General features: G+C 48.1%; 2 protein-coding genes across 2 annotated transcripts in view; both read right to left on the bottom strand.

The window, feature by feature from the left end:
* Positions 1-17,482, bottom strand: part of LOC116982168 (zinc finger protein 239-like) — a 1,102,810-nt gene that overhangs the window by 566,881 nt on the left and 518,447 nt on the right. The window lies entirely within an intron of this gene.
* On the bottom strand, positions 482-7,366 carry LOC116982280 (E3 ubiquitin-protein ligase TRIM11-like). Its single transcript, XM_033035553.1, has 3 exons — positions 6,940-7,366; positions 5,451-5,546; positions 482-790 (listed from the first exon to the last, which is right to left on the bottom strand). The coding sequence occupies exons 1-3, from the start codon at positions 7,222-7,224 to the stop codon at positions 482-484; spliced, it is 690 nt and encodes a 229-aa protein (XP_032891444.1). The 5' UTR covers positions 7,225-7,366.

Raw genomic sequence — 17,482 nt, 5'->3', positions numbered from 1 at the left:
GTTAGCCTGACATCGGTGGTGGGGAAGATGCTGTTCTATTTCCAAGGTCCTTGTGGCTTTACAATTAATTATTTGGTGGTTAAATGTAACTTGTTTCGCGTTGGTCTGTTGTTAATGGGGTTTCTGCCCCATAATTGACCCCCCAAAAAAATTTAATTATTAAGGTGACAAGGAACCTTGAAATAGAAGTTGTTCCTGCATTTGGACCCGGGACCAAAGACATTTACAGATCCAGAGTGGAACCGGAGCAGATTCTCAGACACTGGTTTCCATCCCATGTTCCGAAGAAAAGGTAAAGTTTCCCGGTGAACCTATTCCCACTGAAGGTGTGGAGATGGGACTTGGTTTCCGCGCTGTAAAATGAGACTATCCCTGCCTCGTAACTGAGATAAACTCCCAGCCACTCTGGGATGGGATCGGTGAGGAAACGGGTTTTCCGAGAGGAGTTCACACGAAACTCGTCACCAACTTGCTCCACGGACTAGAGCCCAGTCACCTGCCTCAGGTTGATGTCTCTCTCCCTGACTAGAGACTCAGCGGCGACTCCCAGACACCAGCCCCAGTTCTCCATCACCTCCACCTCCCAGTAATGTCTCCCCGAGGTGAATCCCTCCGGCCCCAGCACACAAGGCCAGATTGTAAACCGCTTGCCGTTGTCAGGGAGACTCCTCTCTGTCCCGGTCCACCTCACGCTCTTCCGATCCTCGGACACCTCGTGTTTCGAACACGCTGTTTCCAAGTCCAAGGTCACAGAGTCTGCGGGTGAACGGAGAGAGACAGAGAACCTCAGTGGGTGGGAAGGGATGAAGGAATGTAGGAGACAGTGGCCACACACACACGCCCACACATACGCACACACACACGCACACACACACACACATCTACGCACACACACACACATGCACACGCACATGCACACACACATATGCACACACGCACACACACATATACACACACACACACATCCACGCACACACACACACATGCACACGCACACACACACACACATATGCATACACGCACACACACACACACATATATACACACACACACACACACACACAATTCACGTATTGTCGATGCATGCAAAACCACGAGGCAAATGATAGAATTAATGCCGTAGAAGTTTCCCCAGATAACGGGAATCAATGGCCGGAGGGCAATTAAGGTGAGAGAAGGAAGATTTAAATGGATCACAGGGGCAAGGTCTTCACATAAAGATGTATGGAACGGCAGACTGAAGAACTGCCCAGCAGTCACCCATGCTTTTTCGCCAGAGATGCTGCCTGACCTGCCGAGTTATTCCAGTACTTTGTGTGTCTAACCGGTATATGGAATCAGCCATTGGATAAGACAGGTACAATAACACATTTTCAATTATATTTAGACAATAGACAACAGGTGCAGGAGTAGGCCATTCGGCCCTTCGAGCCATTCAATGTGATCATGGCTGATCATCCCCAATCAGTATCCCGTTCCTGCCTTATCCCCATATCCCCTGCCTGCGCTATCTTCAAGAGCCCTATCTAGCTCTCTCTTGAAAGTATCCAGAGAACCAGCCTCCACCGCCCTCTGTGGCAGAGAATTCCACAGACTTACAAGTCTGTACAGGGTACGTGGACAGGAACTCTCTTTGGACAGGGTACATGGACAGGAAAGGTTTAACAGGATATGGGGCCTAACCCGGGCAAATGGGACTGGCTTAGCATCAGTGAGTTCCTGTACTGCAATACTCCAGCACTCCACGACATTGAGGATCTGGGGGATTTGTCTGTGTGGCATTCTCACTTTTATAACTTAGAGTAATGCTAACTGGGCAGATGATTATCACATGTACGTGGAGATTTGTGGGGTTGCTCTGCGTCTCTGTGCATTGTGAAATGTACGTAGCAGGTTGGTGGGTTAACAGTGCAGAGAGATGTAATTCTATGCTGAACAAATATTTGCTGAGCATACACGAGAAATTACACCCATGTTTGTTAAACACGGTTGCTGGAAACTGGGTGGAGATAATAAATGGTATATATAGGAAGGAACTGCAGATGCTGGTTTAAACCGAAGATAGACAAAAAAAGTTGGAGTAACTCAGCAGGACAGGCAGCATCTCTCAGACTGAAGAATGGTTTCGACCCAAAACGTCACCCATCCCTTCTCTCCAGAGATAGTGCCTCTCCTGCTGAGTTATTCCAGCTTTTAGTGTCTATAAATGGTGTATAAGTGTTATGTCCCGGGGATCCGTGACATGGTAGGGTTGTAATGTTAAGCATAAAACATAGTATTGGAGGAACTCAGCGTGTCAGGCAGCGTGTGAGGAGGGAATAGCCAGATGGCACTTTGGGTCTGGACACTTTTTCAGTTTGGATTCCAGGTTAGAGTGGAAAGCAAGGGTGGACATCTCAATAGTCAATAGGTGCAGGAGTAGGCCATGCGGCCCTTCGAGCCAGCACCACCATTCAATGTGATCATGGCTGATCATCCACAATCAGTACCCCTTTCCTGCCGTCACCCCATATCCCCTGACTCAGCAACCTTCAAAAGTCCTTTCTAGCTATTTCTTGAAAGTTTCCAGAGAACCGGCCTCCACTGCCCTCTGACGCAAAGAATTCCACAGACTCACAACTCTCTGGGGAAAAAGTGTTTCCTTATCTCCATTCTAAATGGCTTACCTCTTATTCTTAAACTGTGGCCCCTGGTTCCGGACTTCCCCAACTTCGGGAACATGTTTCCTGCCTCTAGCGTGTCCAAATCCTTAATAATCTTATATGTTTCAATAAGAAACCCTCTCATCCTTCTAAATTGCAGAGTGTACTCGCGGCGGCTTTACCCGAAATCCTCCTTGAACACATCTGTGAGGGAACTTTTCAAGGAAGACAGGGCTGGGCATTTTACTGAATAGTGATACTTACTGAATTTGGTGCGTAGTCAATACTAATTAGTGCATGATGATAAGTACAAAGTACAGGCAGCATCTCTGGAGCAAATGGATGAGTGAGGTTTCAGTTCGGGACCCTTCTTTAGACTCAGTGCAGCCCGACTCGCTGAGTTACTCCAGCACTTTGTGTATACCTTCGCTATAAACCAGCATCTGCAGTTCCTTTCTACACACTAATTATGGCCTTCCAAGTCTTAATGCACTGCCTCCCTGTTGCGGTTTCACGATTACTGTGAGGCTCACAAAGGGCAGATCAGAGTCAACCAGCAACGAGACTATAGGCCTAAGGCTCCATGCTGGCCCGGGGAGGGAGAGGAAAGGATAAAGAGGAGGAGGGGGGGGGGGGGGGGGGGGGGGGGGGGTTGGGGGAGTGAGTCGCTGGAGACGTCGGACGCGTGGAGCAAGGGCCTGTAGGAGGGAGACCTGGAGTAATGCCTCCAACACCTTCAAGGTTGGCTGCAGGAAGTGCCCAGGGACCCTAAAGATGTCCGGGCAATGAGAGGGATGTCAGTTCATGGGCCAATCTGGTTGAAGGTGACAGAGGAAGGCACTGCAGGAGCCTGGGATTTGCCTGGATTGGGAACAGCTCCAGTAAACAGCGCGTGCGGGCGGACCAGACTTTGGAAATGTCGCTAAAACATGGCGGCGGCTGCATGAGTAAATATGCAAAAATAATTTCACTGTACAGTTGCACATGTGACATATAAAGTACCATTGAGTGGGTGTAGGGCACAGATTTACATTGCTGGTAACATCAGTGCATTGTTATGATAATAACAGTTAACCCAATGGCATGAATATTTGACGGTACTGGGCCTGTACTCGCTGGAGTTTAGAGGAATAAGGGGGGACCTCATTAAAACTTCCCGAATAGTGAACGGCGTGGATAGAATGGATGTGGAAAGGATGTTTCCACGTGGGAGAGACGTGGAAAGGGCGTTTCTTTAGGAAGTAGATGAGGAGGAATTTATTTAGTTAAATCTGTGGACATTTTTACCACAGAAGGCACTAGAGGCCAAGTCAATGGACATTTTTTGAGGCAGAGATAGAGATCCTTGATTAGGATGGATGTCAGGGGTTATGGGGAAAAGGCAGCAGAATGGGGTTCGCAGGGAGAGATACTGTAGATCAGCCATGATTGAATAATGGAGTAGACCTGATGGGCCGAATGGCCTAATTCTGCTCCTATCCCCTACGACCTTATGAACTTTTGATACCCAGTGAATTAATTGATTGGATTGAAGTTGCTTCACTGCTGCCCTGGGATTTGAATTCATGTGTGAAGTTTATGAAGTGTGAATATGTACAGGATGTGTGGTTCCCTCATGAAGTGAGTTTAGGTTGTGTTGTGTTCATGGACCTGACGTCGCCCACTGACAATTTGACAGTCATGTTTCCATGCAGGTTTGTTTTGGGATTAGGATAAATATTTAATTTAATCTAACAAAAAAAAGCTTTTCACTTCTTGAATCTCTTGAATATTTTTCTCCATTGTATTTAGAATCATCTCTTTCTCATCGCTGAGATATTTAAGTAGGCGTTGTTCTCTATGGAAGAGAATCTGGTGCAGTTCAGCAAACAGGGACCTGATGTGGGACTGCAGATACTGTGACTGTTCCTGGCAAAGGAAAGACAGATATTATTACAATGCAATACGGATAATAAATCTGTTCTAGATTTCGACTCTATTCAAAAACCAAAATAAATAAACTTTTCCCCAATGTCTCACCCATTTGTGATAAATGTAAGTCTCAAGAAGCTACCATAGCGCACTCTTTTGTTTTTTGTATAAAAATCCAAAAAATCTGCAACAAAATATTTGAAATCTTCACAAATTATTTAAAATAAAACTTGTATCAAAAGCAGAATGGATTATTTTTGGAATAACGGAAGGTAACCCCGAACCAAACGTGTTTCAAAAGAACCTACTTAATTACGGGCTAATAATGGGAAAAAAGCTTATACTCAAATTCTGGAAAAATGCTCCTATACCAACAATAAAAATGTCAATGTCAAACATGTTCGAAACCTGGAAGAGATGAGACTCCTCCTAGCAGGCAAAGCAGACCACTTCCAAAAGACGTGGTCTGCATTTATGGAACTACTACAAGCATAAGGTGCAATAGTAATTAAAAAAATAAATGGTGCCAGGATCTGGTAACGGGGGGGGGTAAAACATACGGTTGGTATACTCTTGTTTGCGGAGTTTTGTGTTATAATAGAGCGATTGTTTATCTTGTTTTCCCCTTTCTTTTCTAGGGTCTATTTCCTTTCTTTACTTCCTTCTCTAACTTCTTTTCTAAGGGGCTTTCTTTTCCCAACACTTTCCTGCACCTTCATGACTCTTTTTTCCTTTCCTTCTTTTATTTCTATCTTTCTTAAAGCTCAAAAAATGAAGTGGTACAACAAATGTATTAAGATATATGTGATGTGTATTACTGTACTTTACTGTACTTCTAATAAAAATATTAAAAAAGAAAAAGAAAAAGATTTCGACTCTGGAAGGAGGAGACCTTACCAGATTTCCACAAAACTTCTCCTTCTGTTGCTGTTCCATTTGTTCCAACGCCAATTTATTTTGAGTGAGAGATTCTAAGGAAGATTTGATCTCAGCCTTAGATTGGAATTGGGAAAAAAATTTAGAATCAGATACAAACACCGCCGCCCGGTAGGCGGCGCGACTCTCGTCTGCAGCGGCCTCTGCAGTCCGTCTGCGTTTTTATTATTTTATGTCTATGTTTTTATGTAGTTTTTGTTATTTTTGTTGGGGTATGTGTGTGGGGGGGGGTTGGGGGTAACTTTTAAATCTCTCCCTGCACGGGAGACCCGACCTTTTCTTTGTCGGGTCTCCGTTGTCGTTGGGGCTGCAACGAGGAGCGGCCTCCAACAGGAAGACCGGGCGCTCTGGTGCCGACTACTCACCTCACCGTCGCGGAGCTGGCCGAGTCCAGAGCGGGTGGAGCTGTGGTGGACGCTGCTGCGGCCCGACCCCCGGAGTTTCGGTGGCTGCAACTGCGGGTTTGGCGGACAGTGACACCGGGAGCCCGCGGGTCCCTGGAGGGAGTCCGCTTTTCGGGGCTTCCGCAGCGGCGACTTCTCCCGCCCGAGTTGCGGGGTTGAAGAGCTCCTGGAGCGGGGCCTTACAGCACCGCCCCGCGCGGCTTGGAATGGCGGCGGGTCTCTGCGAGCGCACGCCGGGGACTCTAACACCAAGACCCGGTGTGCGACCTTGCATCACCCGGCGTGGCTTTAATGGCCACGGGACAATCGCCATCGCCCGCCGGGGGCTTTGACTTTGACTCTGACATGGGGGGGGGGGGGGGGGGGGGGGGCGAGAGTGCAGTGGAGAGAGAAGTTTTTTTGGCCTTCCATCACAGCAATGTGATGGATGTTTATGTAAATTATGTTGTGTCTTGGGTCTATTTGTTTGTAATGTATGGCTGCAGAAACGGCATTTCGTTTGGACCTCAAGGGGCCCAAATGACAATAAATTGAATTGTATTGTATTGTATTGTAAACATTGTCATGAAACTGGGAAGTGATCACAATCCGATTTATTTTACCTTGTAGATTTCAACAGCTTCGTCTACCGGCATAGAAACATAGAAAATAGGTGCAGGAGTAGGCCATTCGGCCCTTCGAGCCTGCACCGCCATTCAATATGATCATGGCTGATCATCCAACTCAGTATCACATCCCTGCCTTCTCTCCATACCCCCTGATCCCTTTAGCCACAAGGGCCACATCTAACTCCCTCTTAAATATAGCCAATGAACTGGCCTCAGCTACCTTCTGTGGCAGAGAATTCCACAGATTCACCACTCTCTGTGTAAAAAATGATTTCCTCATCTCGGTCCTAAAAGTCTTCCCTCTTATCCTTAAACTGTGACCCCTAGTTCTGGACTTCCCCAATTGAAGCTGTGAGACTTGTGTTCCCGCCCAGCTGAACAAAGCACACAGATCAGTTTCTTGTCCGTTTCACAAAACAGCTTCAGTTGCTCCTGATGTTTCTCGCAGTGAAGTTTACTTTCCTTCTCTTTGAGATTCAGGTTCAGTGTTCGAGCTTTCTCAGCCAGACTCGCCAAGGCCCGACTAACCCTGAGGGTGCGCTCTGCAAATACCTCTCTACATTCCGGACAGGAGTTTCTATCTTCATGTTCCCATAACTGCGTGATACAGGAGCGGCAGGAGTTGTGGCCGCAGTCTGGTGACACCGGATCGGGGAATAAGTCTAAACAGATGGGACAAATTAGATCTTCCCTTAATCTCTCAAGCTGTTGTTTTGAAGCCATGTTGATTCGTGGCAGTTTCACTTCCGCAGTGCTGCTGAACTCCTGCAGTATCGCGGGTGTTCGGCACTAGACTCGCAGCACCACTCGGGGAACGAACGCTCAGCGTGAGGATGAAACACCCCGCGGAGGAAGCAACTGCAGATGCTGGTTTAAACCGAAGACAGACACAAAATGCTGGAGTAACTCAGCGGGACAGGCTATAAATCTGGAGAGAAGGAATGGGTGACGTTTCGGGTCTAGATCCTTCTTCAATATTCACAGCACTGGGCTGTAAGCTGCTCTAGTGAAATATGAGATGCCGTTCCTCCAATTTGCATTTCCCCACACTCTGACAATGGAGGAGGTCGAGGACAGGAACATCAGTGTGAGAATGGGAATTTAAGTGTTTAGCAACCGGGAGATCAGGTTACTTCCAGCGAATTACTCAAGGGTGGGGATCTGATTAGATATTAAACGTGCCGGATCATGACGGAAACACAAATAATGTGGGCTGCACGGTGGCGCAGCGGTAGAGTTGCTGCCTTTCCAGCGCCGGAGACACGGGTTCGATCCCGACCACGGGTGCTTGGCTGTACGGAGTTTGAACGTTCTCAAGAAGGAACTGCAGATGCTGGAAAATCGAAGGTACACAAAAATGCTGGAGAAACTCAGCGGGTGCAGCAGCAGCTACGGAGCGAAGGAAATAGGTGACGTTTCGGGCGGAAACCCTTCTTCAGACATACCCTCCTTCAGTTTGCACGTTCTCCCCGCGACCCCTCGTGGGTTTTCTCCGAGATCTTCGGTTTTCTCCCACACTCCAAAGACGTGCAGTTTTGTACGTTAATTGGCATGGTTTAAGTGTAAATTGTGTGTGTGTGTGGGATCGTGTTAATGTGCGGGGATCGCTGGTCGGCGCGGACTCGCGGCCTGTTTCCAAAGCATATTTCTAAAACTAAACCTAAAACGAATGTCTAACGAATCGCTGACAGTCTGGGAACAAATGGAAACAATGGTGAAATATGGATTGAGAACGGCTCAATGTAACATTTTGTCATAAAACTGGGGGATTTTGAAAGAGCATTACGTTGCGAGGTGGCAGATAACCAGATCTGGAATGTACACCTCACAGGGTGGAAAGGGTTTCACCTTCCAGTGAAAGCGGTTCTGATTTCCACAGGGTACACACAATTGCTGGGGAAACTCAGCGGGTGCAGCAGCATCTATGGAGCGAAGGAAATAGGCGACGTTTCGGGCCGAAACCCTTCTTCAGACTACACATCCTTTGTTTGACAAAGCTCGCTGGCTTCACCCCTGTAATCAATGTTATTTAGTACTACGTACGACTCTGTAACCTTGTAGTTAAGTACTCAGGTCCTGTACTTGAGGCTCCAACAAACGATCAGGTCTCCCTTGTTCTGGACTGGGCCCGCAAGTGGAATTAGACTGTGATTTCTTCAGAATGGAGTCAGTTGAGTGGGAAACTAGACGTACAGAACAAATCACAGCCGGCACCGATGAGTCAAGAAAGGTGGAGCCCACAATGGTCCATTATTGGCCGTGGAAGATGTGATAATGAAGGGATACAAACAGTGAAACTAACAAGACGTCTATGGTGGAGGAAGAATGGAGAGAGAGAGGGAATGCAAGGGTTACTTGTAATTACAGAAATCAATATTCATACCGCTGGCCTTTATGTGAATGAACAATGAAGATGTGTAGGAAGGAATTGCAGATGCTGGTTTAAACCGAAGACAGACAAATTGGCTGGAGTAACTCAGCGGGTCAGGCAGCATCTCTGGAGAGAATGAATGGTTGACGTTTCGGGTCGTGACCCATCTACAGACTGTTTAGGGATAAGGGAAACGAGAGATATAGACGATGATGTGGAGAGATAAAGAACAATGAATAAAATATATGGTAAAAAAGTACAGATGATAAAAGGAAACAAGCTATTGGTTGGGGGAGGGAGGGGGGTAGAGAGACAGGGGGGATGCCGGGGCTACCTGAACATGGTTGGTCTTAAAACTGAAGGGATAAAAAATCGTCTTGAGACTTGGCCCTAACATGGACCAAAGAACTGAATTCAAGTCTTGAGGCGATACATGCTGGGATGCAACACCTGACAGTCCTGACTGAAGACGATTGCAAATATCTCAGTCATGCCAATATTACATTTCACCCATTATTAATCAATAACCAATACATACGAGGGAACCGATAAGAATGAACGTTCCAACAAACCAATCAGTTTCAGATGTAAGAAAGAACTGCAGATGCCGGATAAAATCGAAGGTAGACACAAAATGATGGAGACATTTAGCGGGTGAGGCAGCATCTATGGAGAGAAGGGATGGGTGGCGTTTTGTGTCGAGATCCTTCTATGGGTCTCGTCCCGAAACGTCGCCCATTCCTTCTCTCCATAGATGCTGCGTCACCCGCTGAGTTACTCCAGCATTTTGTGTCTACCTTCAATCAGTTTCAAGATTGCTTTAGTTCCATTGGTGCTCGATCAATATCGTACGTTGAGCTGCTGGTCAGTGAGGTTCACGAACATAGAAATGTGTTACATCTTCGCACGGCTCCCCACGGCTTCAAGACTCAACGATAGATTCAATATTTTCACGTAATAAACAAACCTTCTGCCTCGCATTCTCGGCATTCAGTTTACCCCTCCTTTAGTAATTTCCAAATCATCCGCCCCTCTTTTTCTGCACCACCACATGGTCACGTTTACCGGGGTTTTATTTTGCCAGACGGCTCTTGCACCCTTCAAACCGAGTCAGTGGACTTTAGGACCCGGGGAAGCCCGGAGCTCAGGACCCGCCGCCCGCGGCGATCGTTTCAATCTTTATATTTACACAAAAGTAATTTCTGTTCCGTTGCCGGACGCGGTTAACGTGTTAAAATGGACGGATCGACGGACAGACAGCTCTGATTTCAGTTGCTGTTTATTTCACTCTTCCCACATTTACATTCCCTCTGGTTTTATTTCCGCGCTCACTGGGGTTTGTTTCACGACGCGGAATTTGTGGATTAAATGGGAGCCGTTCGTTCAGCGCTGACCTGTTGTCCACCGGGTTTCTGCCCCAGAGTACCTGAACCCCGCTCCTGACGCCGGTCCCGGGACCAGACCCTCTTGCACAACAGCAGCGGAAACCGGAGCAGATTCTCATCCGCTGGTTTTCGCCCCAAATCAAGAAGAAAGGTTAAAATTTCTCCATGAATTTATTCCCAGTGAAGGTGTGGAGATGGGACTTGGTGTCCGTGTCGGAAAATGAACTGTCCGGGACTCGTAACTGAGATGAACGCCCACCCTTCCGGGGATGCGACGGGCGCGGAGACGGGATTGAGTGGAGGTGAGTGCATTAAACACATCATCCCATCGCCTGATGCTCCAGACTCCAGTCTCAGGGGTCAGTGTGCCTGGTCTCTTCCTCTCCACAGACTCTGCTGCGACTCCCAGACCCCAGCCCCGACTCCCCGCCACCTCCACCTCCCAGTACTGTCTCCCCGATGTGAATCCCTCCGATCCCAGCACGCACCTCCCACCTTTTGGGTTTGGTTTACTTAGTTGATTGCTTATCCCGGAGATATAGCACAAGTACTTTGTGTTTTAATTGTAATTTAACATCTAGCCGAGCAAGTGTCTGCTGTGAACAGAGCAGCTGACAACTAGGGAAAGTCCATGTGACAGCTTGAAAAGACAGCCGGCAGGAGGAAATGGACACCACTGGAGCTGTTATGGATTAGCACCTCATTGTAGCAGTGGTGTAGCTTAGGGTTAGGTTTAGGGAATGTTAGGGACCCTAATTAAAGTGTCCATTATTCATATCACTCTTTGTATCGAACTAACACAGAGCGATCTTTAATGTAACTGAACAAATAAATGATATCAACATGACCTTGTGGAATACCACAGGACATTTCACACAACGCTCTGGTCAATAAATTCAGGTGATCGAATTTTGCAACTTCCGGTGCCCCATCTGCCACTGACAACGTGTGTTCCTCATCACTAACCCTGTAAATATAAGCAGCTGGGTTACAAAATGAACTACAGCGATCTTCTGAGTTACTTTATAAAATTATGTATGGTTTCAGATAAGAACACCTCCTCTTCCAACTAATTTCCTCCTGAAATCAAACAAACACAAAGTTGTATTGATTTACACTGACCATACACAACCGAACAGTATTTTCTATTAACTGTTGCAAGCTGCTGGAACTTCTCCACTAACACTGGAATTTTGCACGTTTACACTGGAATTTAGTAGATGAGAGGATATCTTATTGAAACCTATAATATTATTAAGAGTTTAGACACGCCAGAGGCAGGAAACATGTTCCCGATGTTGGGGGAGTCCAGAACCATAGGCAACAGTTCAAGAATAAGCGGTAGGTCATTTAGAACGGAGATGAGGAAACACTTTTTCACACAGAGAGTTGTGGGTCTGTGGAATTCTCTGCCTCAGAAGGCGGTGGAGGCCGTTTCGCTGGAAACTTTCAAGAGAGAGCTGGATAGGACTCTTAAAGATAACGGAGTCAGGGGATATGGGGAGAAGGCAGGAACGGGGTACTGATTCGGGATGATCAGCCATGCTCACAGTCAATGACGGTGCTGGCTTGAAGGGTCGCATGGACTACTCCTGCACCTATTGTCTATTGTCTATTATGGTTGAGTCTTGAAGCCGTGGGGAGCCGGGCGAAGATGTAACAGATTTCTATATTCATAAACTTCACTGACCAGCAGCGCAACGCACGATATTGATCGAGCACCAAAGGAACTAAAGCAAACCTGAAACTGGTTGAGAGACGTTTTGGGACGTCATTAGAAGATGCTGGATAAAATCGAATGTAGACACAAAATGCTGGAGTAAGTCTTAGAAGGGTCTTGACCGAAAACGTCATCCGTTCCTTCTCTCCATAGATGCTGCCTCACCCGCTGAGTTACTCCAGCATTTTGTGCCCAGCTTCAATTTTGTCCAACATCTGCAGTTCTTTCTTACATCTGAAACTGATTGGTTTGTTGGAACGTTCATTCTTATCGGTTCCCTCGCATGTATTGATTATTGATTAATAATGGGTGAAATGTAGTGTTGACTTGACTGAGATATTTACAATCGTCTTCAGTCAGTTCTATCAGGTGATGCATCCCAGCATATATCGCCTCAGGATTTGAATTCAATTCTTTGGTCCATGGTAGAGCCAAGTCCACCCCAACCCCACCCCACCCACGTCACACTAGCTTCTCGTTTTCACCGTACAAACAGCTAACAATAGCTTGTTTCCTTTTATCATCGGTACTTTCTTTGCAGATCTTTCATTCATTGTTCTTTATTTCTCCACATCATTCGTCTATATCTCTCCTTTCCCTCATCCCTAAACAGTCTGAAGAAGGATCTCGACCTGAACCTCGCCCATTCCTTCTCTCCAGAGATGCTGCCTGACCCGCTGAGTTACTCCAGCCAATTTTGTCTATCTTCGGTTTAAACCAGCATCTGCAGTTCCTTCCTACACATCTTCATTGTTCATTCACATAAAGCCCAGCGGTATGAATATTGATTGCTGTAATTTCATGTAACCCTTGCATTCCCTCTCTCTCCATTCTTCTTCCACCTTAGAGAGTCTTGCTAGTTTCGCTGTTTGTATCCCTTCATTATCACCTCTTCCACGGCCAACAATGGACCATTGTGGGCTCCACCATTCTTGACTCATCGGTGTCGGCTGTGATGTGTTCTGTACGTCTAGTTTCCCTCAACCGACTCTCATTCTGAAGAAGCCCCAGTCTAATTCCACTTGTGGGCCCAGTCCAGAACCAGGGAGACCTGATCATATGTTGGAGCCTTAAGTACAGGAACTGAGTACTTAACTACAAGGTTACAGAGTCGTACCTAGTACTAAATAACATTGATTACAGGGGTGAAGCCAGCGAGCTTTGTCAAACAAGGGATGTGGAAATCAGAACCGCTTTCACTGGAAGGTGAACATTCCAGATCTGGTTTTCTGCTGTAAAATTGCTGTAAAAACGCAATGTTCTTTCCAAATCCACGAGTTTATGACAGAAAATATTACACTGAGCCGTTCTCAATCCATATTTCACCATTGTTTCAATTTGTACCCAGCCTTAGTTTTGTTTAGTTTGGAAATACAGCGTGGAAACAGGCCATTCGGCCCAACGCACATTAACACTATCATACACACAACACACGAGGGACAATGTTTTATATCAAACGTGTACATCTTTGGAGTGTGGGAGGAGACCGAAGATCTCGAAGAAACCCACGCAGGTCACGGGCAGAACGTATAAATTCCGTAATCGGGATCGAACCCGGGTGTCCGGCGCAAGCATTTGCTGGCCTGTAAGTCTCACTCGGGCTCTGTACAACTCCATTGTCTATTGTTCTCTCAGCCTCCACCACCCCTTGCAGCATGCTCCAAGTATTCATCTCTCTCTGTGTAAAAATAACTTGCCCGCTGTGAGCACTTTTAAATCTTTCTTCTCTCACCTTAATTGCCCTCCGGCCATTGATTCCCGTTCCCAGGTGAAAATTCTACGGCATTAATTCCATAATTTGCCTCGTGGTTTCACATGCATCTACAATACATGAATTGTATGTGTACGTGTGCGTGCGTGTGTACGTGTGTGTGTGTGTGTGAGTGTGTAGGCGCGTGTGCGTGTGGGCGTGTGTGTGGGCGCGTGTGTGTGGCCACAGTCTCCTACACTCCTCATCCCTCCCCACCCACTGAGATTTTCTGTCTCTCTCCGTTCACCCGCAGACTCTGTGACCTTGGACTTGGAAACAGCGTGTTGGGAATTCGAGGTGTCCGAGGATCGGAAGAGCGTGAGGTGGACCGGGGCACAGAGGAGTCTCCCAGACAACGGCAAGCGATGGCCTTGTGTGCTGGGATCGGAGGGATACACCTCGGGGAGACATTACCCCGAGGTGGTGAGGGAGAACTGGGGGTGTGGTGTGGGAGTCGCCGCTGAGTCTCTGGACAGGGAGAGAGACATCAACCTGAGGCAGGTGACTGGGCTCTAGTCCGTGGAGCAAGTTGGCGACGAGTTTCGTGTGAACTCCTCTCCGAAACCCCGTCTCCTCACCGACCCCATCCCAGAGTGGCTGGGAGTTTATCTCAGTTATGAGGCATGGATAGTCTCATTCTACAGCGCGGACACCAAGTCCCATCTCCACACCTTCAGTGGGAATAAGTTCACCGGGAAAATGTACCCTTTCTTCTGGACTTGGGTTGGAAACCAGTGTCTGAGAATCTGCTCCGGTTCCACTCTGGATCTGTAAATGTCTTTGGTCCCGCGTCCAAAATCAGGAACAACTTCTATTTCAAGGTCCAATAGACAATAGGTGCATTAGGCCAACACAGCCATTCAATGTGATCATGGCTGATCATCCCCAATTCCCGTTCCTGCCTTCTCCCCGTATCCCCTGACTCCGCTATCTTTAACAGCCCTATCTAGCTCTCTCTTGAAAGTATTCAGAGAACCGGCCTCGATCACACAGAGATTTGCACACACTCTCTGTGAGAAAAAGTGTTCCATCCCCGTTCTACATGGCTTACCCCTTATTCTTAAACCGTGGCCGCTGGTTCTGGACTACCCCAATGTCGGGAACATGTTTCTTACCTCTAGTGTGTCCAAACCCTTAATAATCTTAGAGGTTTCAATCAGATTCCCACTTATCCTTCGAAACTCCAGAGTATACAAGCCCAGCTGCTCGATTCTCTCAGCATCTGACAGTCCCGCCATTCTGGGAATTAACCGCATAAACCTACGCTGCACTCCCTCAATAGCAAGAATGTCCTTCCTCAAATTAGGGGTCCAATATTGTACACAATACTCCAGGTGTGGTATCACTAGGGCCCTGTACAACTGCCGAAGGACCTCTTTGCTCCTATACTCAACTCCTTGTGACCTTATCAATTAATAATTTTGGGGGTCAAATGTGGGGCAGAAACCCCATTCGCAACAGATTGACACGAAACAAGTTACATTTAACCACCAAATTATAAATTGCAAAGCCACAAGGAACTTGGAAATAGAATTGGTAAAAAAAAAGGCATGGACATTTAACAGAATTAGGGTATATCAATGCAATAATGTTTTACTGTATCTCGACCACCTCGATCAACTCAGACTTGGAGTTAACTGCTACTCTTTTCACAGATACTGCCTGGCCTGCAGATTTTTTGTACCATTGTTTGCTTTTCTTTCAGATTTGTGACACCCACAGTATTTCTTCGATTTTTATAGCCCCCTACAATAAATCATTATTACGAAAAATCTGAAGGGAATATGAAGTGTGCGCAGATTCAGATTGGGACGGGGAAATCTTCCTGTAGCCTTCCTGGAGCTATGCAATCGAAATGTGGTAGCCTACACCCTGCCTGGAATGCTAAGCAATTGAATGTGCTTGCCTGCACCCTGCCTGGAATGGAATTTCAAGGAATAGTCATAAGTGAGCTGCCAGCCACCAGCCCTGAGTGACTGAGCTGCCAACTCACCAGCCCTGAGTGACTGAGCTGCCAGCCCCCCAGCCCTGAATGACTGAGCTGCCAGCCCACCAGGCATGAGTGACCGATCTGCCAGCCAACCAGGCCTGTGACTGAGCTGTCAGCCCAAGAATCCATTCGGTTCACAATGTCCATACTAGCCCTCTGGTAACCAGTCCTTTCGGCCCACTACACCGATACTAGCGCTCCAGGAAGCTCCCCCCCCCCCCCCGCTGGCCACTAATATTGGAATTGGGGGAGACGTGGAATATTGTGCTGGGGGCCCAGCCCTCCCGTGTGAACATGGGAACCAACGGGTCCAACTTGGTCTATTGCCTTTTTTGTGCTGAAGAGAAAACTGAAGGGGACTAGCCCCCAAAACAAGCATAAGCTAAAGATGGCTGCAATACAGGCCTGGCAGAGCATCACCAGGTCCTCATTCAGACTGTCTCCATGGAGGTGAAAGTCGTGTTTCCCCCAGGTCCGCATTTGGTGGCCACCAATCCCAAATAAATGAAAGCAGCGAATCTCCTTGTCGCCCGCACACTTCAGATAGACGGTGACTCTACACGTCTGCAACTTCTTCCCTATTGAGGACAGTACATACTTATTTTAAATATTTAACTACCACAAATAAGTAGACTTTTCCTTCACTGGTTTGAACTCCCTAACTGATTATAAAATGACCCAAGATTTATAAATCAAAACACAAAGTGATGGAGTAAGACAGCGGGCCAGGCAACAGGTTGAGGTAAGAAGGAAGGGCAGATGCTGGTTTACACAAAAGATAGACACTAAGTGTCTGTGTAACTCAGCGGGTCCAGCACAACCAGGGTAGGTGAGACACCCCCTACCACTGCCAAGTCCCCAGCAGAAACGGGGAACAAGGATGTGGACAGCCCAACCACCTCAACCACCTCGAGCCCCCAAGTGCCAGTAGAACTCCAGCACCAAGCCCAGGAGGGAGAGTCGATGGAGGAGGGGGGAGAGCAGAATTTGACAACGGTGACGTATGAAAAACGTATGAGGGTTCAGCACAAGGAGCAGAGGCCAGAAGGGGTTGGCAAGCCCAAACCCCCCCCCCCCCCCCAAACGATCTCTCTCCTTGACAGAAGGCAGCAACCTCTCCTCGTGGGAGGATGAGGCGAACGGGAAACCCCACAGGAAGAAAACCGGGGAGGAAAGGAGAAGGTCCAGGCCGATTGTCCACCAGCACCAGGAGACCGAGAGCAGAGCAGCGGTCGAGGGGCTCCAGCCCCAGGACATCGGGAGCAGAGCAGCGGTCGAGGGGCTCCAGCCCCAGAACATCGGGAGCAGAGCAGCGGTCGAGGGGCTCCAGCACCAGGACATCGGGAGCAGAGCAGCGGTCGAGGGGCTCCAGCCCCAGGACATCGGGAGCAGAGCAGCAGCCGTTGGGCCCCAGCCTCTGGAGACCGGGGTCACCGCAGCAGCCGTGGGCCCCAGCTGCGGGCAACCGGGAGCATTGTAGCGGCCGATGGGCCCCAGCTCCGGGCAACCGGGAGCATTGTAGCGGCCGATGGGTCCCAGCTCCGGGCAACCGGGAGCAGTGCAGCGGCCAATGGGCCTCAGCTCCGAATTTCCGGGAGCAGTAAGTCTGTCACCGTGCCCCAGCCACGAGAGACGGGGGAAGCGGCGCACCCAGAAGGGGGTGAAACGAGCAGCCCCCCCGCCCAACGACACCTCGGGTTACGACACGGGAAACCCAACCCGTTGAGGAGGCCGGGTAACTGAGCCCAGGAAAGGTGAGGCAATT

Source organism: Amblyraja radiata, chromosome 16 (genome assembly GCF_010909765.2).
Source record: "Amblyraja radiata isolate CabotCenter1 chromosome 16, sAmbRad1.1.pri, whole genome shotgun sequence".
Lineage (NCBI taxonomy): Eukaryota > Metazoa > Chordata > Chondrichthyes > Rajiformes > Rajidae > Amblyraja > Amblyraja radiata.
This window is presented reverse-complemented; position numbering and strand designations above follow the sequence as displayed.